The sequence below is a fragment of the Helianthus annuus genome, chromosome 14 (assembly GCF_002127325.2).
Source record: "Helianthus annuus cultivar XRQ/B chromosome 14, HanXRQr2.0-SUNRISE, whole genome shotgun sequence".
In the NCBI taxonomy this organism is placed as follows: Eukaryota; Viridiplantae; Streptophyta; class Magnoliopsida; order Asterales; family Asteraceae; genus Helianthus; species Helianthus annuus.
Window position 1 is genome coordinate 30,275,082 of NC_035446.2, and position 22,798 is coordinate 30,297,879.

Here is a 22,798-nt window from a genome sequence, read left to right on the forward strand (position 1 = left end):
GACTCGAGGGCTAGGTTTCACACTTAAGATTCTTAATTAATATTTAAATAGGCAGATTATTTTCAAAAGGAATGAATATAAATTAATTATGCACATAAGGCAAACATGAAATTTTTATAACACAAACATTCCATTAATTATACATAGGTTACACGCTGCCCTAAACGGGTCTTTTCAAACAACATTTACCCACGCAGGGGTTTAAACAAATACTTGCCCACGCAGGGGCTCAATAACACACATACCCACGCAGGGGTTTAATAGCAACACATGCCCACGCAGGGGCCTAATAACATAATAGTCCACGCAGGGACTTACACAATAAAATACCCTCGCAGGGGTTGACAGAAAGATAGACCCACGCAGGGGTCAAATTAAACATACATACCTACATACATACCCACGCAGGGGTTTATACAATAAGATATGCCCACGCAGGGGCTTATCAACAGTTGGAAGGAGTCAGCGGTCCTTCTTGCTCTTCCCTTTGATCAAGCTTGTCAGTCCCTGGAAGAACGTTTCTCGCTCCCTTCGCTCCCTGTGAAATTCTCGCTCTACATAGTCCAATCTTTGCAGAATTTCTTCATGCTCTGGTGGGGAGAACCTTGGTGGTTGCGATTGTGCCCGAACAATAGGTCTGGGAGGTATCGGGTACCCACGAGTTGGGTATCCTACTCCCCATGGATCTCCATAGGGTCCTTGAGTGTTATAGTTAGCCGTTATCATGTACGGGTCTGCTTCGGCATAGTTGTAGTTGTTGTGCACTGGCGGTTCGAACGGGTTATACGCCATGGAACTCGTGTATGCCGGAATTGGGTTATCAAAACCCATAGGCGGGGGTTGCGGTGCAACTGGTTGCGAAGGCCCACCCATTTGTGGATCTTCTTGATGTGGCGGGTAGTGGCTGGCACTTGATTGGCGTGGAGAACTCAAATGAAAGTCTCCTGTTCGCACAGATATGCGCGCTCCGGTTCTCCTACGCCTTGGTGGTTGCGGGGGTGCCGGTTGAACTGGTGGCGGAGGAGGTGGTGGCGTGACTGCCACGAACCTTGGATCCTCAGGGGAATCTTGTTGCTGCTGTTGCTGCTGCTGAGGCGGCGAATGGCGAGGAGGCGTATAGTACCATTCGTGCCTGGTAAACATGGCTTGAAAGCTATCAGGACCAACATAGGGCGATCCGTGAAAGGAAGATCCGTCAGAGATCTCTATCGGGTGGTTTGGTGTGCCCCTGGCAGGCTCGACAGGGTCCGTATCCTCGTCCATGTCGTCCGCATGATCTCCAGAGAAATGATCCTCTGGACCTAATGGGTTAAAATTTCCTGGTTCTTGTAGGAAGTTTGCCGGGTTAAACCGGCCCCTAAAAACTGGTGTAGGGTCACCGAAGGAGTTGTGCGATAAGGATCGCTGTAATGGTATGTATGAAGGTTGAGGGTTGCTGGCCTCGTAATCCGATCGTGGCCCATAAGGGTTAGGAGGTGTTGAACTGTGTGAGACCGACCGTCGAGCTGGCTCAAAGAGGTTCCTCCGGTTCTGCTGGGGATCGTCACTCTCCGTGGTGGATGGAGCTCTCGCATTCGAGGGTCCAGCTTCATCATTATTGGGGGCGGTGATTGGCCCCTTGCCCCTTCCTCTTCTCCTGAAGAATCTTGGCGGCATTTTGGCAATTCCTGTCAATATGGCATGAGATAACCAAACAAAATATATGCAAAAATAAAGGTCAAATTAATAGCAGAATTTGTCCTAGGTTTTAAGTCTAGACTCGAAGTTTAGAATTGTGCAATTGTGTAGCTGAGATTAAACACAAAAGGCTAGTGTTTAATTCACTCAGTGTTGGCTCTGATACCAACCTGTCACACCCCGATTTCCACGTGTCACCGGTGGGCCCGGTGGGGGAGTATCGTGACGTGGTTGGCAACGTAATAGTCAAACAACACAATTTAATAATGCACAGCGGAAGCAAATTTAAAATAAGATACAACCGAATTTATTTATTGTAATCAAAGTCACAATATCCGGTGTTTATCCACAGTAGGATCGAAACAAAATAACATTTATAGTTCAACAGACTTCTGGCATCCTAAGCTTGCGAGACTTTTTATTGATGCTTAGGAGACAATCCAGCCAATTTCGCTTAGTACCTGCATTCAGTCTTTTTGGGAAAATACGTCAGTTTACACTGGTAAATACAATCAACCGACTCATTTTGGAAAATGATTAAAAATTGGTTTGGATGCGCAAGGCATAAACATTTATTTAACTTGGGAGAATTATTTAACATTATAATCTTGTGAACGAATTACATGTTACTTATGCGTTCAGTAGCCCGGATCTTGTCCGGGTTAAAGATCAATAGACACACCACTTTAAGTGAGTTATACACGGGAGTACGCCTACACCCCGTGCTCAGGTCGTGGCCATCTCGTAAGATGATGCCAAGGATATCCGGGACATGGTCATTAACCCCCCAAAGGCTGTAAAGTAAACAAGACTGTTTAAACGAGCCGATCAAATTATTCAACTACCCACTAAGCGTGGAGATTCGATGCTCGATCAAGCGGTACGCTATGTACCGTAACCCAAGCCCGTATAGGGAAAATAAGTTGAGAGTATTTACCTGATGCAAGTATTAATCACAATAAGCAAAATGCACGTAGCTTTTACTGGTTCTCCTAATCTGGAACGAAGGTTTAATATAACCTATTAGAATACTAACGGGTCTTTAATTAAGCTTAAGCTTAGACCGGTCAGTTTTAACGATACGGTTCGTACGCACGATTAAGCGAAGACCGGATAGAATATGATTTAGACCCGACAAGTTTGATGACTTGTTTAATATGAGTTTACTATTCACATTCTGGGTTTTGAGATAAAAATGATATCGTTTGACCCGTTTCGGCTAGTTTATGCAAACTAGTTACATAAACCGAACCGAACCGAACGCGTATAATGCATAACGGGTAACCGAAAGGGTCGCGAACAGGTTTCCTAAGTTAATACGCTTCAATTATGTTGTGATATCATTATGATATCTTCCATAATGCCCATAACGAGTTTAATCCCTAAGCATGCCCCGTAGGGGTATTTCGGTCATTTTAAGGGTTATAAAAGAGATTTATAATACTTCTGAGATACGGGTCTGATTTAATCAGCAAAATTATTAATTTCAACAGACCACAACAGTTGGTGAAGAGTCTCATTTCCCAAAATGGCTTTTAAACCCAAATTATGCGTTTAATACGCGTATGAAGCCGTTTTAAGCGACGTACGGTTTAAAATACCATTCTGAGTTTTCTGATCAGCAAAACAGGCTCAAAACACTCTATTTATTATTTTAAATCAGTGGCAATTGGATTGGTATCAAACGGATTCGTAAAACTCGTTTTATGGCCTAAAAGGGCATATTCGGTATTAACCGAATTAATGCGATAAGCCTAGCTTAAGATCAGTTTAAAAATAATTAAAAATCTTCAACAATCCCAAAATATTATTTAACATCAGTGGGTAAAAGTTTTTGGTACCGAAAATCGGGTTTAGATAGGCTATGCGCTAATCGCGCCGTTTAATTAATAAAAAGCTTATTATTTACGCTAATGCGCATATCTCTTAATCTAGACTTCCGATTGACGTGAAAATTTACGTACATGTTTAATGATCAGTAGCTAAGATTATTGTACTTCCACATTTTCAAAATTCTCGTTGTATGGTCATAAGGGCATTATGGTCCAATTTAAGCGATTAACGGGAACGTGTGCATGCATCGGATAATCAACGAAACAAGTACAGAGACTTATCCTATCATGCAACCCTACCCTAATGAAGCACTAAGGCATCTTCGAATCAAACTAAAGCGGGTCAGAACCGAAGTCAAAGCAAAAGTCAAGGTTTTGCGCCTTTCGGTTCCGAACCGGGTTTAAACAGAAATTTGTCGAGTCGGGCAAGCGTAGACAAGTTTTTATACCTATTACCATGTTATATTAAGGTTAAAACAGGTTACACACCTCTCGGATCATTAATCGTGCATTAAATCGTATTTTGTAATTCTGTTGACTTTTTCGGTCAACGTTTGACTCGACAAACGACCTAGTTAGGTCTGGAATTGATACTTGCCCTTATAAGGGTTTGATACCCATATAATTACCTATCTAACGGTACGTTTAATTTGACATACGACTGAGCTATCGACACTTAATCACGAAGTCAACCGTTAAGCACGATATATTGACTTTTAAGCTATTTATAAAGCTAGAATTAATTTAGAAGGGTTAGGCAACTTACTAGATGATTAATGGTTGATTAGGAAGGCCCTTGATCTGCTTGTAAGCTCCTCCAATGCTCAGATTGCTTGTAAATGGTGTGAGGAAAGGTTGTGACTTGAAGGTCCTTTATATAGTGGATTAAGACACCATAGATGATTGACAAACATGTCTAGGACACCCCACAACTTATTGACACATGCCCTAGTGTTCTAGGGGGTGTTTTAGGGGCCAATGGGTGAAGAATGATCGATCAAAATGGAGTAACATGGCTGTGGCAGACAAGGGATCAAAAAAATAAAGTTTCTGACCAGATGTAGCAGTCGCGTAGCGCTACTGCATGAGCAGTTAGTGCTCGCGCTACGCGAGCCCCTAGGGTCATCCAACAAAACTTTTATTATTTGCAGTTTTGGTCCCTGGCTCTTCAAACTTTGACTAGGCACTTGTTTATTGCAGTTTGAGCCCTCGTAATTAATCTATAAGGGCCTCAAGACATATACCCACTTTGTTAAGTCCCCGGGTAACTTTATTGTTACCCGAAAAGGCCTAATTTTCAATGTTGACACTTTAACCCCTCGCACACGAATCAGATCACAACTTTCTCATACGTTACCGAAACTTTACGAAATTTAAACCGTGTATTCTAGTGAGCATAATTAACCGTTACAAGGCTTCGGGTTTGTCAAAAGGTCACTCAGAGGTATACTTTAAACATGTTGACACATTTAGCCCCTGTAATTTGAACTCTCTCACTTTTAGCTTCGTATGATCCATGATTTATTCGTTTGGAGGTATGAGCATCGTGTAGGGTTAATGTACATTATGTTTATTCACAGTTGACACTTAGAATACGTATATTCACATACTTTGCATGTTTGTCAACTTTAGTCCTTCTATAATATTTCTTCCACACGTTTAAACATTTGACACGTGTGCACACATTATAGGACGTGAATTTCCGAGGTGTTACACAAATACGCTGACTTAGTCAAAGCTTAAAACTTAATTTATACCGTTCAATTAGTGATTTTAAAATCATCATTCCTTAGAATCAAACAATATGATATATGAAGAAGAATGCTCAAACCTGAATAAACAAAGCCAAATGTGGATGCATCTTTTCAAGGGCTTAGATCCAGGAATTTGGAGCAAATGTGATGTAGCATAGCTGTAAAGACCGATCACCAGAATGAAGTGAAAAAAAAAAACTAAAGGACAACATGTTATAAGCAGCAAAATAATAGCAAAATCTTCATTATGCTTTGTGTCCATCTCAAGTTCATTGACACCCAGCCTAAACGGGTCGCCTACATTAGCAACAAAAGAGTTTGTAAATTTTTTTAGAATCAAAGAAACCACGAGCATCCATAGTGCGAAGCTTTGAACTGAATGGGTTAGAAAACTATCTAAACAAACTATCGACAACAAACACATATATATATATAAAGAGACGAAAGGTGTGTCTAAATGCCAACTGGTTTATAAGAATAGCATGCTGGAGCTAAATTACCTCAAAATTAGGAAACATAATTAGAGCAACATCTTCAAGCAATTTCACAATTTACAAACTCTAAAATCCAATCTACACATGGTGAATGTAACCAAAATTTACCCTAAAAAATCACAATACAGTACATGTTTCAAACCATATCCTATAAACCTAATTCCAATCAAATCAATAACATATACATATGAATAACAAAAAAATAAGCCAATAATAAACTATTAAATAATCCAAAAAACCAATAGAACATTTACCTGAGCAAAAACCATAACTTGAAAACTAACAGAGATCTGCTACCATTAAAGAAAAATCTTAGAAAATTGAAATAATTAGAAGCCAAATGGTATATAGAATCCAATCAGTGGAATTATCAAGGGAATTCGGTTCATAGCATGGTTTTGTAGAAGTTTGAAGGTCTAAAAATCGCATATATCATAATTAGGGTTTTGTAGAAACGTAAGATTATAAGATTAAAACTTAGCATACCAAGAGGGTAACGATTAGGATGAATCAAAGATACATGAGAATCGCTTCGCTGCGAATTAGGGTTCGTGAAATATAAATCAAGATTAAACAAATATGAAACACGAATATATGAAAAAAAACATAAGTGTATCAGATTAAGGATCGAAAATAACTTACTGTGTTGCCTTCAATCGATGATTTGAATCCTTGCTTTAGAGATCTAGGTTTGTGATTTGCAAAATAAGATATAAAGGAAAGGTTGAGGAGAGAGATGGTCGTGTGAAGAAACTTACGTGAGAAGGAAAATAGAGAAAAAGAGATTGCCGCCCAAAGATTAATTCTCTTGCTAAAGAGGATGTCCACATAATCAAAATGGTTGACTAAGAATATGCCATGTGGCTAAAGATGTATTCTTTTAGTATAGGAGATAGATATCTAATGCAAAAATTAATAAAATAAATAAAAAATATTCATATGTCACTCCTAGTAAAACTTAAAGGACGATGTGATAATTTGTCAATCTATTTTATATGGTTATGTTCAAACACATCATAATTCTATATTGCCTTCAAATTCCAAGTAAACAAGAGTTTGCCAAATGGTCAATTGGTCTTGTCATCTTTAACAAATTGGATGCCAACACGGCTTGTTTCTTTTGGGTCCCATTATGCTTCTCTTACATGGAACATATAATTAAATTGTCATTGACTAAGATCATCAATATAATTACATAAATTAATGTTAGGTAAAACATATACATTTGTATCTTTTCAAATTGTTATCACTTGATTTAAAGAGTTAAGTACTTATAATTTTGTAAGAATTATATATTTTGAATTTTCTATTACAAGTTAAACCGGACTCCCTTACTTTTTGAAACTTGTAACATAAACTAGGTGGACCATTAATAGGTTTCGTTAAGCCAATGAGCTTATGGTGGAGTGGTAAGGGATAGACTTGGGTTTTCAAAAGACCCAAGTTCAATTCTTGCTTCTTCCCATTAGTTTTCAGCGACACCTGGTGATGATGGGAGACTAGGCGAGTAGGCGACGATCACTAGTTTGATCCTTGAACTGAATGAGTTTTACCTCACCGCACTGTCATGCCTTTGGGCGAGTGTTCACGGGCTTTTGCTCTAGGTGAGGGTTTTCCCCAGTTCGGAGACGAGTGTATCCAGATATGGTGAATTTCGCCAGTAGCCCCTTTCGAGGATTCGATGACGGTTAAATAAAAACAGGTTTCTTTAAACAATGTGTTATGGGTAAGTAGGCAACATGGTCATTCGACACAAATGTTAAAAAAAACATATAACCTCGTTGCACATAAATAAAAAATGAAAAATATTTTTTCTAAATCAAATTGTTACCACCCATTTGGCCCTATGACGACCAACATACCGTCTGTTTGACCAAAGATTTTCTGGATTCTAGTAACACTTGCTTATCCTCTTTTTTTTTTTTTTTTTAATTTTCCAATTTCCATTTTCTAATCTTATTAATATTTAACATATAAAAGGACCACCACCATTGTTCTAATCACAATCTTTCGATCTTGATCACCATCCACTTGATTTCACACACTTACCAACTGCATAACAAACAACATTTGATACAAAAAAAAAATCAAAGCTTTAACAAGATTGGTTGGTGGGTTGTTTTAATCAAAGCTTTAACAAGTTGGATCCTTTGATCTTTTAAACTTCTTCATCTTTCAAGTGTAATTTGTGTGTTTGCAACTTGGATCTGCTTCTGGTGTGCTTGTTTCAATCAGGTATGCACATTTTTTGTGTTTTTTATCTTTAAAATTTGATGGGTACTTGTGGTTTTCATTGTATTGTTTGTTTATTTGCAATTGGGTTGTTGATTTTCAAGCACTTTGTGGCTTAATTTCAGTTATTATGGTTTAAACTGTTGAATTTAATGATTTTATCACTTATTTTCAATTGGGTATGTTAAAACTGATTTCTAGTTAGTGATTTAGCTTAAGGGAATTGGGGTTGTGGGGTGGGGTTTTGATTGTTGATTTAAGATTTTTTTTTTCTTTCATTTTTTTTTAACTCAAGGGAACCAATGGGATCAGGTAAATTTAAGGATGTAAATGAGCCGAACCGAACTAGGGTAGGCATGGGCTCGAAGTTAAACGAGCTAGCTCGGATCGGCTCGTTTATCTTAATGAGTTGAAACGTTCAGCCGCTAGCTTTTTGAACAGTCCTAGGAAGATGATAGATCAGGGGTTGAGGTGGCCTTCAAGAGGCTATGTTAGGAAACGGTGGAAGCAAGATTCGAACTTGTAGAGGGGAATCAGGTGCTTACGACTCCACCGCCCCTTGAACGATATTTCGATCACTTTTTTGCTTAGTTGCAATAGGGTAGTTTCGAAAGTAAAGGAACATTCTTGGTTTAGTACTTTAGTTCACGAGAATTTGTGTGTTGTTTGTCGGATTTTTGGTTTATTCCAATCTATTTTTGACTTTGTATTTATGGCCAAATTGCGATTGGGTGGAAAAAACAGATGGAGAATTTTTTACTTTAATTGAAGGGAATCCTGTTCTTCCAGTTGTTATAAATCATTATAGCTATTGATTTGATGGACAGACAGATCAAGAGTTTGGTGGCTTTAACGGGATCTACAACGGATCCCGCAATCGAGAATCAAGTGGTTGTTACGGTGGGTGGTCTGGAGTGCATATTAAGCATCATCAGGGCCCTGAGGATGGGGTCCTGCTTTTCTGCAGAAAGCAGGAACCCTCTCCCAGCTTCTCCAACATCAACTTTAGGGATCGGAAAAAGGAAAAATTACAAGAAAAGGCCACCGAGATTACGGTCGTTTGATCACGCAAGGGAAGAACAACTTCGTAGAATCGCAGGTCGAATGTGCTTGAACGGGTCTAGCGAAGTTGCTTCACTCTTTACTCAGCAAGGAAAGAAAGGAACCAATCAAGATGCCATGATTGTTTGGGAGGTTAGTCGTTTTGATTTCCTGTTAATTAACTTATTCTTTTGATCTTGGATTTAGAGTGTGTTTTGCAAGTGATTAAGGGATTTTCGATAAGAATCACATAATCAACTGTAATAGAATGGATTGTAGGAAATAGTGTTTGGATCTTTGTTTTAGGGACGTCAATCATATCGGGTTAAGGGGTTTCGGGTTGGCGGTTGAATTCATGAATCTGAACATGACTCTTAAAATCATGTATAACACAAACACGATCCATATAACCCATTTATCTAAACGAGTCAGTTGGGTTGACGGTTTGGCCGGTTGTAACTCAGATGTAATCAAGTTGTGAACGGGTCAGGTTGGGGGGTTGTAAAATGGTTGTAATAAATGGGTCGTAAACGGGACGTTTGGTCAGGTTGACTTAATAAAATATAATTTTATTTTAGTTTTTTATTCTAATTTTAAATGGGTTGGCTTGTTTAATATGTCAACTTGAACATGACCTGTTTAATTAAACGGGTTTGAAATGACAACCCAAAACTTGATTATATTTGTGTTGGGTTTCTGGTCATGTAATAATCACATAGTTAGTTGTTTGAGTGTTTGACAAATTTTAATTATTAAGAAATTAATATATTTGAATAACCAAACAAAATCTTGTGGGATGGGTGTAAAGTCTTCTGCATTAGGTTAAACACAGCGGTGACAGGTGATTAGGACATTTTATTTTATCATTTGATAAAACATAATTTGTTTATCCAAACATTATTAGCTGGAGCGGTTATTTAGGATGTGTTTTTCAAAATGATTATTAGGACCTCTAAAATCAGAGTCGGATAATAGATAATCCGTTGCTTAACGTTTAGGATGGTAAGATGATTTTACATGTATAACCCAATAATCATCTTTGTATATCAACTTCTTACCTAATATTTACGGGTGTCATTCGTGTCAGGTTGGTGGGTTGACTCGTTGAACTCGAAAACTACCCATATATCTATTTGTGTCAAAAACATGAACTCTAACTCAAATACACTTAAAATCTTGTAGAACATGGCACGTTTTAACCCATTCATCCAAGTGAGTCAAATGGGTCATTAAAGGGTTGGTAGGTCGAGTTGTTTATTTAAATGGGTTGATGGGTCGACCGGCTTAATTAATCAGGGTTACATAGGTCAACCGAACATGACCCGTTTAATTAAACAGGTTAAGCAGGTCAACCTGAACACGACCCGTTTATTTTAGGTCATATATTCGTATCGTGTCAGGACTTGCCACCCCTACCTAGTATCTTAATCATGATTATTATGACCCCATGTAATTGAATCATATGTAGCTTTTCAAACATATGATATATTTTTATAACTTTTCAGAATTTCGGGTCAAGAACAGACACGGTGTTCTGTGGTGTTTTTGATGGTCATGGCCCGTTTGGTCACATGGTCGCTAAGAGGGTTAGAGATTCCCTTCCATTGAAGCTAAGTGAACACTGGGAAGTTAACCTTAAAAACACCGATGATGATGTCCTTCGGGAGATTGTCGGTTTAAACACCGAAGGGACATCAGTTAATTCACCAGATGAGACCTCCGTTAAGCTTGAAGAAACTGATAAGAACCCTGAAATCTTTCAAACCTTGAAAGAATCTTTTTTGAAAGCTTTTAAAGTGATGGATAGGGAGTTGAGTATGTATGCAAGTGTTGATTGCTTCTGTAGCGGGACTACTGCGGTGACATTGATCAAACAGGTCAGATGTTTGAAAAGATTTTTATTTAAACAGCAAATGATTTTTCGATTTTTATTAGGGGTGCGAATTTCTAACATGACATGTACCTAACACGAAATTTGCGGGTTTGGGCCAGTTTCTGTTCGAACACGCGAAACATTTAGCTTCACGGGTCGTGTTCCGGTCGACATGGCTGGTTGGCACGTTCAACCAGTTTATTTTTTGTAATTTAAAAAATATGTTTTATGTCATTACTTAAACTTATTGGGTGTTTTATGCCAAAATTTAAAAGATAAAAGAGAAATTGCAATAATTTTTTTTTTGTGTTTAGTGTAATTATTATATATAAATATTTTTTATTGTTGTAAATTTGTAAATATTAGGGTATCAATATGCAGGGGTAATACCCCTTAACGCGACGTAATTACGCATGTTCATTTGTAAATTACGCATGTTATGAATTTCAAACCCTAATTACGCATGAGGAAGAAAATCACGCATGGTCAAAACACAAAATCACGCATGGGTTGTTTCAACGTAAGCATGTTATATGCATAATTACGCACGTTATCTAGTGGTCGCAAGTTAAAGAGCCTTTTGTATTTTAAACTTTCTCTTAATATGTAAACAAAATGAAATTAAATACTATTTTCGGGTTTTACGGTCGTGTTCGTGTCAACTGAAAACTCGTGTTGTCTTAGGGTTCATGTGATTGACCGGGTTCGTGCCGTCACCTTTCCAACCTGCGAGCACGACCTATTAACCTGTGGTTTTTATTGTTGTTAAAGAACACGTGTTTTTGGGTTATAGGGTCAGCATCTTATAATTGGAAACATCGGGGACTCAAGAGCCGTATTGTGTACAAGGGATAAAGATAACTCTCTCGTTCCTGTTCAGTTGACGGTGGATCTAAAACCGAACCTACCAGGTTTTTCTCTCTGATAACTCTACCTCACTACATTCTCATATGATGTTTCTACTATGTTTATATTGTCTTCAATATGATTAAATCATATTATTTTGTTCTTGTATAAAATGATAAAGGTGGTAGTATGAATTAAAAAACAAACGTGAGCAACTTTCGACCCGCATGGCCCGTTATCCTTTTAGCTAAATTATTTGATTTAGAAAAAATTTAACTCGGTTAGTTCATAGGTAAATGGGTCGAATTCGTAGCTGAAAATAAAAAAATGTTACGTATGAGATACATTTTTTATTGATTTTGTTGTTTTACATGTGTATCTTATGCAGAGGAAGCTGAGCGGATCCGTAAATGTAAAGGGCGTGTGTTTGCTTTACGGGATGAACCTGAAGTTGCTAGAGTTTGGCTACCAAATTACGATTCTCCCGGACTGGCCATGGCTCGTGCTTTTGGAGATTTTTGTCTCAAGGAATATGGTCTCATTTCCGTCCCTCAAGTTTCTTATAGGCGCCTTACAGAGAAAGACGAATTTGTCGTCCTAGCAACCGATGGGGTAAGAAATCTGTCAGTTACTTTAACCATTATGTTCTATGGGCACATATTCAATGCATAATCAATTCTGGTTAGAAAACTACGAGAACCGCATAAGCGTTTAGGGATTGGGGTTTCTTAACGAGTGAGAGTGAGTCAGTTTCGGCTCGAGTTCCAAGTTAAGCTAGCCAGCTTGGCTCGTTTATTCTTAACAAGCTGAAATTTGAGCTCATAAAAGCATGAGCCAGCTAGTTTAAATTACATTTTATATGGCCGAATTGCCCTTCTAGTTAACAGAATTACATATAAAATGACCGAATTGCCCTTTCCGTTAACAGAAAAAATGGATGAAGTTAACTCAGTGAACTAAAATGTCAACGGTGAAACCTTTTTGGACCCACAGACAAAAAATGAAACCTTTGGACTAAACTGACAAAATGGCCCAAACCACAGGGACTAAAATGGCATTTAACTCTAAAAATAAAAAATTAATATGAGGGTGGTTTCTAGTGGGCTCATGGACCATAGTATGTGGGCTTAGCTATAAATGGAATTGGCTTATAACTTTTGGGCTTAACTTAAAGGAGCGAGCGTACTGCAGGCTCGGCTTGGCTCGTTTAAATGAGCCGATTTCTATCGAGCTTCGAGCCACGAGCTTTCTAAAGAGCCGTAGTAGAGATATGGTGGGGCAGTTAGCCTGCTAAGGCAATAAGTATAAGTGTCTATGCGGTTCTCGCAGTCCTATACAGATAACTAATATTGTTTGATACAACATATATTGACAGGTTTGGGACGTGCTTACAAACGAAGAAGTGATTGAAATTGTAGCTTCAACTGAACCACATTCACGTGCAGCACAAGCTGTGGTGGAGTCAGCAGTTGGCGCTTGGAAGCACAAATACCCGACTTCAAAAATTGATGATTGCGCGGTTGTGTGCCTGTTTCTTGGCTTAGATTCATCAACAACTTCTGCCAACAAATTCGATCATGGAAATAATGTGGAGGAGGAGGAGGATGAGTCATCATCCACCATGAATCTTGAAACAGGAAAAGACTGGTCTGCCCTCGAAGGCGTTTCGCGCTTAAACACATTACTAACCCTCCCGAGGTTTGCTCCCGGTGAGGATGATGAGAACCAAGAACCTGGAGGGAAAGCATAAGTTTTTAAACAAAAATGAGTGAAAACACGGGGGTATTATTGTCATTTTGGTTTTATTGTTCATGTTTTTTCGGTTTGAAAACCATAAAAAGAATCAAGATTGTAAAAAAAAGGATGAAGAAACAGGCAGCCTGGTGGCAGATGGTGAAGAACCCGGCTGTTTTAGAGGGTTGGGGATATCATTATTTTTATTTTTGGATTTTGGAGGGTGAAAGGGAATTTTGTGAAACCAGATCTTGCTCTTTCTTTCATTTTAAGTATTATTGTGAATTGTCAATTAAATGTTATGTTGATTAAAATTATATGGAAGTAAATTTTGTGACTGATTAATCTTAGTAGCATCTTGAATCAATTGTATTTAGGGTTTGATTATGTTCGATTATTTCGTTATGAATGGTCAACTTTGCTTAATTGTTAGGATTTGACAAGTAGGCGAAATAATCAATATATTTTAAAGGGTTCTTTTTTTTACTAAAAGTCACTTTAACTCTAATATGTGATTGTGCGCCTTTTAAAAATCATATAAAAAATGTGTGTCATCATAACGTGTTAAGATCCTAAGCCCCCAAATGTCATCAAATTTTCGAATAGTTTACACCAAGTATAGTCGTGTTTTTTGCTTTGATTTTGACTAAGTTTAACTGTTTAGCCTAAGGAAAATGCCTTTTAAAAATTATATAAAAAATGTGTGTCATCATATTCTCACGTGTTAGGATCCTAAGCCCCCAAATGTCATCATCAAATTTTCGAATGGCCTGGTCTATTCGCACACGTCATTTGTCTTTTTGCACATCCAAAGCGCTGCGCTATGGCCAAAGCGGGGCGCTTTGGCCATAGCGCGGCGCTTTGGATGTTTTTTTTTTTTTTGGAATCAGGTGGGATGTGGGTTAGTTTGGTAGGGATTTTTGGTTGGATTAGTTTGGTAGGGATTTTTGGAGGAAAAATTTTTATTTGAGTTTTATTACATATAATTCATAGTTGTTTTATAATTACGTCATTATTTTTATAGAACATATATAATATAAGTTCTTAACGTAGTTTATTTTGTTAAATTAAACGAACACGTTAAATAAAATGTACAGAAAGCCATAAGAATTAAACGTAAACAATCCAAAACCAACGTGATGTAAATAGAAGATTAACTGCAATATATATATATATATATATATATATATATATATATCAGTTTGTACATACAAAACAAAAAGGTACAACTGAGTACATAATACATAACAAAACACTAAACAAACAAACTAAGGTACCAATCCTCGTGCGGTGGGGACGGTGGGAGGGGAAGTGGAGGCAACCCAGCGAGCTCTCGTAGAGCAACGAGCGTCTCGACGATCCAGTCAATGCGTGCGCCCTGGCGTCTGAGGCGCCGGTCGAAGTCCCGAGCCACCTCACGCACTGCCGGAGGCAGGTCAGCGTAAACGTGCTGCGGGTACTGTGGCGGCTCAGGAGCTGGCTGAACTGGTGGTACCGGGATCTCCTCGACATGCTCCTCCTGAGCCGGATCCTCGAATACAGGCTGAGCCTGAGCCTGAGCCTGAGGCTGAGCCTGAGCCTGATGCTGAGGCTGGCCCGGGTACTGATCGAGGCCCAGAGCCTGTAGCTGAGCCTGCCGAGCGGCCTCCTGAACAGGAGGAGGGGCTAACACTCCAGGCCTCACCTCAATAACAACCGGGATGACCTCCGGCACCACCTCCCGATGCCAAATCAGCCCGTCATGGCCGTTAAACCTCAGACCAACATCAAAGGTACGGGTGATCTGCATGCTAGATACTGACGCGCGGCCCAACCTGGTTGACGGTATCGGATCGGACAGCTCCGGATCATGCTCGGGCACGAGCCCTAGCGAGCGTGCAATGGCGGTGATGTATGAGCCAGTGTGCAGCTGCCCGCGGAGCTGCCGGTGGTATGCTGTGGCAAAGTAATCTGCCAGGCAGGCTGCTAGATCGCAGGGCTGGCGGCGAAGTAGGCAATATAGAAAGAAAAGGTCACTGAGGTTGACCTTCTCCCTGCTGGTACCCCGCGGCACGATAGATGACGCGATAACATGGTGCAGGTATCGGTACAAGGGGTCTCTAATGGTGGTGGCCTTTTGCCAGGATTTCCCAAAGGGAACCCTGGAAATGGCCCTCCAGAAACTGATAAGCGTCTGCCTGTCCATCACCGTAACCGCCTGCGAATATAAATCAGTATCAAGCTCGGGCTCTGTGTACAAACCTGTATGGACAGCAAACTCCCGCACACTCATCTGAAACTGCTGACCGGCGAGACGGAATGTAACCTCGTGGACTAGAAAATCCGGGTCCTCCACGTAATCCACCGGATGCGGCGCGTATGTAAACGTAGAAAGAAACTCGACCGTAAGCTAAGGGTACGAGTCCGCCATCGCTATCTGAAATAGGCGCGACCAAGGAGTATCTAGTCCAACTATATCACGCGCCCGCGCGGCCTCTCCCACGGTCTCCAGCAGGTCCCACATGCCCCCCAATCTCTATGGTGCGCAACCTAGCGCATCTCCCCCTCGCCCATGACCCCTGCGGAAACTGCAGGTACGGACATGCCGGCTCTCCCTCCTCTCCCACCTCTCCCTCAGCCTCCATATGCTCAATCTCGTCATCGGAGGAATCCATCCCTGCACGTTGAAAAGATAATAAATATAAAATAATAAACAAATAATATTATTAAACAATTTAAATAAAAGATAATAAACAAATAATATTAAATATAAAATAATAAACAAATAATATTATTAAACAATTTAAATAATAAACAAATAATATTAAATATAAAATAATAAACAAATAATATAAAAATAATATTAAATAAACAAATAATAATAATAAACGAATAATATTAAATAAACAAATAATATAAAAAAATAAACATGAACCAAAGCGCCCCGCTTTGGCCTCGGCGCGGCGCTTTGGTTCTTCGTTATGAAGTACAAGCCCAGCAACTCGATCAAATCCGCCCAAATCAAATCAAAATCAAACATATAACTTGAACCAAAACAATAAATGAAGTTCGATCGTACCTAATAGCGTTTGAAATCTGGAAAAAGAAGATCTTCGCCCTAGTGTGTGTAATCGCACCTTTGTGTGTGTGTTTTGTTTGTTGATGAAGTGGGGGAGAAGGCTGCCCCGCTTCAGGTTTAACGAGGGGCCAAAGCGCTGCGCTATGGCCTAAGCGGGGCGCTTCGGGGCCAAAGCGCTGCGCTATGGCGCTTCAGGTTCACACGCGTTCATTAGCGCAAAATCCCTGTCTGTTAAAATCACGCACGGTTCCATACATCCTACCAGCATAGACTTGATCCTCTGCAACACCCATAGGTAGTTCTCTGCTTCTCAGCGGAAATTACCGCACAAGTAGCCGTAAACGATTTGTTTGTCGACTTCATGCCTACGACCTGAACAAATGGCAGGTTGTACATGTTCGTTTTGTAGGTGGCGTCAATCATTAGCACATGCGGGAAGGCACACCACATAGTGAATGATTTTTCGTGAACAAAGAAGACATCTTCAACTTCGTTTGATATCTCATTCGTGCGCATGTAATAAGTGTAATATTTTTCGAGAAGAATGTTTTCAAGTTTTTGCATCGGAGACTTACCGACATTTTTTTCGGCGTTGATCTTCTGAACAGCGTTGTGTATATCTTTCGGAATAAGCTTTCTAGCCGGATTGTTTTTTGTCAGCGTTCGCCAGATACTTTGGTTGGGAATATCTTGCTCTGCGAGCTCCTTAACCAGTTTTTTATCCTCCGAAGAAAGCCTTCTCGCATACGCGCGACCCTCTACGTTTTCAATAGGAGTGTGGTTATGATTCGCCTTCGTCACCTCGATCCTCCAAACACTTCCGGATGATTCCGAAAACCCGATCATCTCGAACGGGCAGCCTATTTTCTTGCTACCCGTTTTCCTCTGTGTAGCTATACTCTTATGCTCCCCACCAAAAGTACATTGAAACCAAATCTTGTAATTCTCTCCTCTTTTATTCGACCTCTTAATCACAATGAGGTAACCATTGTCTTTTGCCGTGTCTTGTACCCAACGCACCAACTCTTTACATGACGAAAAGGTCTGCGTTGTATCAAACGAAAATGTAACCGGGTAACAGCCTTCCTCGTCAACAGACACATCCTCCGGCTCACCATCGTCACCGAGGTTCGAATAGACTTGATGTTCAAAGCTCTGTTCACAACCGTAACTGTGGTTTGGATAACACTCCTACTGTACAAAGCTTTGCTCGCCACCGTAACCGAAATTCGAATAACCTTGTAAGCTCTGTTGACAACCGTAACTGTCGTTTGGATAACACTCATGCTGTACAAAGCTGTACTCGCCACCGTAACCGAAATTCGAATAACCTTGTTGTGCGTAAGGGTCCTCCACAGGGGTATTCAAATCCAGCTTCACCGTGTTATCACAATAACGAATGCCAGATACAACCTCTGCCTCCCTCAAGTTGGACGAGACCAGTTTCTCATACGAGTCAGAAATAGCGGCCCCCTCGTAAGAATTAGGAACAACTGACTCGTTAGAATATTGACCGAAAAGATAGTTGCTTAACCACGACATCGTTTTTTCAAGACATGTAACTAATAGAGCAAAGAAAATCGACAAACAACAAAATCACCGAATGCTGAATTTTGTGTCTGAGTAGGTTTTTAAAGTGAAAATTTGGGGTCGAAGCGCCGCGCTTTGGCCATAGCGCGGCGCTTAGGGTTCACGAGACACCTGCAACCTCGTATCACCTTTATGTCTCTGCAACTTATGTCAGTCAAACCATCAAATCACCTTTTGTCGACCTAAGCGCCCCGCTATGGCCATAGCGCGGCGCTTAGAGGTGTGAAAATAATTTTCTGCGTGTGGGATTAGCATGACCCTTTTCAAATAGTTTACGCCAACTATAGTCGTGTTTTTTGCTTTGATTTTGACTAAGTTGAACTGTTTGGCCTAAGGAAAATATAACCTATAGTTAGGGAGAGATTAACCAAACCATACATGAAAAATCGGAATAACCAAAGGAAATGGCTACTGCTGGTTCGGTTATTCTTTTTATACCCGATTTTTTTTGTTCGGTTCTAGTTATAAATATCTAAAAGTGATATTTCTATTATTTCATATAATTTATTAGGAGAGAGATTGTATATTTAATTAACTAAGGTTAAGTCATTAAGCTAAAAAAAAGGAAAAGACAAATATAGAATTGAAAATTTTGCTCTTTCCAAACATTTATTTATCATACAAAATTTTCTCCCTTTTAATACTAAATACCATTGTATAGTGGAGAGATGTTAGTGATTGATTGGTGGTAAGAGACTCAAACACCAGTAAAAACAAATAAAATTAAATAGTAAAATTGTGAGAGGACCAAATTTTAATAAATTATATAGGGTAAATACTTAACATTCATATTTGAAGTCGTTCCATACAAATTTAACATGGATTTGCTTTTTTTTTCCTTCAAAGTTTAAACAATTTCCAGGTCAATTCATATTAAACTAGGATAAAATGCAATTAGGCCATCCGTAATGGTTAATGTCCTTTAAAAGGCATTTTCCGTCACATCAACATTATAACGCTCCTTAAAAAATGGTTAATGGTTAACACCTCTTAATGCCCTCATTCATCATTACTTTCCAATTTTGTTTTCCTCATTGGACATTACACTAGAAATGTCACCTCATTCTTTATGCCCTTATAGAACCCAGAGGGATGATGTTGAAGGTATTATCAAATCATGCCATTTTAATGCTCATTACTCATGATCTTACATGTGACTTCCAAAGCAATCTTGTTTTAAAGACCATTTAATTACACCTTTAGAAACGTCACTTGAGATACGTATCCAAGTTGGGTGATCCGGCTAAGAACGGCCTGAACTCTGATATGCAAAACAGAACACCGTTAGGACTCGTTACAGGAATGGGGTTATTCCTGTAACCACCCTCCGACGTGAGAATAAGTATTCGTTTTATGGGAGTGAAGGTATTCGAGAGAGAGGGAAAGAGAGCGTTGCGATGGTCTTACTTCAAGACGTATCTTCGATTTATATTTTTTTTGGTGAATTAGGGTTTCCCTATAAATCGGAAGGTCGATTGTACGACGATTCCTACTTTCTAGGAGATGTTGCAAATCTTCTATTTGCATGGGAATATATCGATAATATTCTCATTAATGTATCGCATTTAATGACGGTTTACCCGACCCGAGATGACCGAGTGGTGTGTGGTGGCGACTAAAGGGGAGTGGTGGGGGTGGAGGTGGTGGTAGCGGGTGAAGAGAGAGGAGGGAGAGGAAAATGTGTGATAGAGAGAGGGGGAGAGAGAGAGAGTCAGAGAGAGAGAGAATTCAAGGTTTTTATATTTATAATTTATTTTTTATTTCCTACACAATTAGTCCCTTAAATATCAAATTATTTACTCAATAGTCTCTAGGGAGGTAAAATGACAAGAATACCCTCATGTGTAAGGCACATGACCATATTTAACAAAAAAAATCTGACTAAGTTAGGGCTAAAAGACATAACGTGCAGGATTTTGAAACGTTAAGGACAAAACTCGTCAAATTTAAAGGCAAAGGACACCGCCTGCAATTTGGTACAAACACAAAGGACGAAACTTGTAATTTACTCTTTAAAGATCTAGTAATCGCCCGAGAAGAGACCATTGCTGCAACATCTTGTTAGGATCTGAGTTTCTTATGATTGTGCTCGTTTGATACTAATGAAGATGAATTAGAATTAAGTGCAGCGGAATTAAATGGAACAAACTTTCAACACACAATCAAATGAGAGAATTGTTTTCAACAAACATGTTTAACATGAAATCGAATGATTATATTTATTACAATCTTCAATTACAATGCATGCATGCATACAATCTCCCCCTCAGCCTGAGCTCACAATGATTGTTCGTACAGAATGATTTGGTGATGAAGAGGTAATAGAACAGTACAGGGTACTGTTCTATTTATAGTACAGAACAAACCACTGAAGCATCTTTGCTGACATCACCATGAAAGTGACATCTAACCTCCTAACAACCTATAACCACTGATCTATACAACTACTGCTTTACAAACTACAGATTACAATGAATAAACAAAATACTAAGTAAACTACTGCTTCTCATTCCACTGTTATAGCTCCAGCAGTACTTTGTGTCTTCAGCAGTGCTTGACCCATATCAGTAGATTGAGCATTAGTGTTTCATCTTCAACAGTCTTTAAGTCTCAGCAGTTGTTAAAGATCAGCAGTTGTTGTAGAAGGGCAGTAGATAGAGGTCATCAGATGTTAGGCCACTTTCAAGGGTAAAGAATTGTTGCAAACAACTGCTTATTGTGAATCCACTGATCTGATCTAGTTTTGGCTTTATCAACTTGATGAAACAATGGTTAACCGAGCAGGGTTAACACACTGGTCTCGTCAAGAAGGGTTAATCCCTTCCTCTCGAGGATCGCTGGCTGGATCGCCTGCCGGTTGATCTCCTGCACAAGGAAACAAACCGTGACTCGTAACAAGGAGGATGGGGTGGGGGGTGCTCCTTGTTACCACTCTCCGGCGTGAGAATCAGTAGTCTGCTTGGGAAGCAAAGTATGATAGTAGTAGTAGTGAGAGAGTTGTGAAGAGATACCTCAAACCTGGTTTGGGGTTGGTATTTATAGCCGAGGAGTGAAGGAGGAGGTGGATGGATAGACCGACGGCATGCTGCACCTTTGCAGGTGTGTCAGGCATGTCGGTTGTGGAGGTGATGCCACGTCAGTCTGTCGCTTAAGTAGACCTGACAGGCGGCTGCCATTGGTGCTACTTGCTCTGTGGTGTCAGTCCCACTTGCTAAGTGTACAGGATGCGGTGCGGGCCGCATCGCTGTTTGCGGTAACTGTAGATGTTCCGGCTTCTCACTCTTTGATCAAGAAATACGCGAGATGCGGTGCCAGGCCCCATCGTCGTCTGTGGTGACTGTTGCTGTTATCCAGCTTCCCTGTATTGATAGAAGTGTTCACTGGATGCGGTGCTAGGCCGCATCGCTGTGAATACTTCCGTTTTCATACACCGGATGCGGTGCCAGCCGCATCACTATACCGTTCTCATATTCCAGGTAAGTCCTACTCCTTCATTGGGCAGATTGGATTCAACCACTGTGTCGGCGCGTTCCCGCATGGACACAAGTAGGTTGTTAGCTAGTGGGGGTTTTGATAAGGGTAATGGTCACTCGCGGTCGATGCTGACGCGAGATCTGGGACCATACCCCTTCAAGTCCCCCCAGTCTAGTGTTGCTGCCATATGCAAGTTGCATGTGGGAGGAGTACTAGACTATGGTGCCTAGAAGGTAGTTTGGAGTCTGGAGAAGATCCTAGGCCATGTAGATGGTCTTTGCTTTTTGTAAATCAAGCTGGAGATCTGGAAGGGTCATGTGATGCCTCTTCCGTACCGGTGAGAATGTTTCGTCTGATGCGAAATTCTCAGCCTCGGGTTGGGTGCCACCTGTTGGTGTGTCGAACCAACTTTGAGATCTTGCTAGGGATGTGCACAAACTTCGAACCAACCTCTGAGACGGTGGTTGAAGATGTGCACAAACTTCGAACCAAACTTTGAGGTGGTGAATGAAAAAGAGAGTGGTCTACCACAATAATTGGACATCTAATGATGATCCCTTTTGTGGGGTGTTCATGTTCTTCCAATTAGCTCTCTAGTAACCGTACGTCCTTTGCGGTTACCTCGTTGCTTGACATTGTTGGCCACGGTTGGGTGAACAATGTTGGATACTTGCGTTATTGTTGGCCATGTTTGGTCGAACAATGTGAATCTGGATAATGGTCAAATAAACATGGTCATAGGCATGGTAATGCCTACCATTATTCTATCCGTTTTACAAGTAGGGTAATAAAGTCATAAGCAGACTTGTTACCGCTGTTCGGCCGCTTGTTGTTCGATGAGATCTCTTATGATCACTGGGGATCTCGTCCACATCTCTTCCTTAGCCACTTTCCTTCACGCTCCAATACCGAGGAGTTTTCCTTGAAGTAGCTTCGTTCATCTATGTGATGACTTAGTTGTGGCTCTTCCGTAGCAACCATTTGCGGAGCTATGGGTGTGTCCGCAACGACTCATGAGTGTCTGCGGTTTTGTCATCCCATACTCACTTGAAACGAGTGTGTTGCTCGGATGTGGCTCTTGAAGGATCAGGAGTCAGGGTTGCTGATGTGCGTGCACGTACATTCCCCTCCTTCTTTTTGTTGAAGAAGTTGTTTATGCACCCTCTGTGGTTGTGAACCAGACAGGAGGGATT

At 40.2% G+C, this 22,798-nt stretch overlaps 2 protein-coding genes across 5 annotated transcripts; one reads left to right on the forward strand and one right to left on the reverse strand.

Moving 5' to 3' along the window:
• Positions 1-462: 462 nt before the first annotated feature.
• On the reverse strand, positions 463-1,656 carry LOC110885301 (extensin-like). The gene has a single exon (XM_022132978.1). It carries the CDS (start codon positions 1,654-1,656, stop codon positions 463-465), a length of 1,194 nt encoding a protein of 397 aa, XP_021988670.1.
• Positions 1,657-7,675: 6,019 nt separating this feature from the next.
• On the forward strand, positions 7,676-13,828 carry LOC110909346 (probable protein phosphatase 2C 33). 4 transcript variants are annotated; one of them, XM_022154388.2, is made up of 6 exons: positions 7,676-7,992; positions 8,817-9,183; positions 10,536-10,907; positions 11,697-11,814; positions 12,138-12,361; positions 13,125-13,828. In XM_022154388.2, the coding sequence occupies exons 2-6, from the start codon at positions 8,935-8,937 to the stop codon at positions 13,497-13,499; spliced, it is 1,338 nt and encodes a 445-aa protein (XP_022010080.1). In that variant the 5' UTR covers positions 7,676-7,992; positions 8,817-8,934; the 3' UTR covers positions 13,500-13,828. The 4 variants fall into 4 exon arrangements, with proteins under 4 accessions (XP_022010080.1, XP_022010085.1, XP_022010073.1 ...); XM_022154393.2 differs by having other exon boundaries at positions 8,821-9,183; XM_022154381.2 differs by having other exon boundaries at positions 7,753-7,992; positions 8,734-9,183.
• The last annotated feature ends 8,970 nt before the right edge of the window (positions 13,829-22,798 follow it).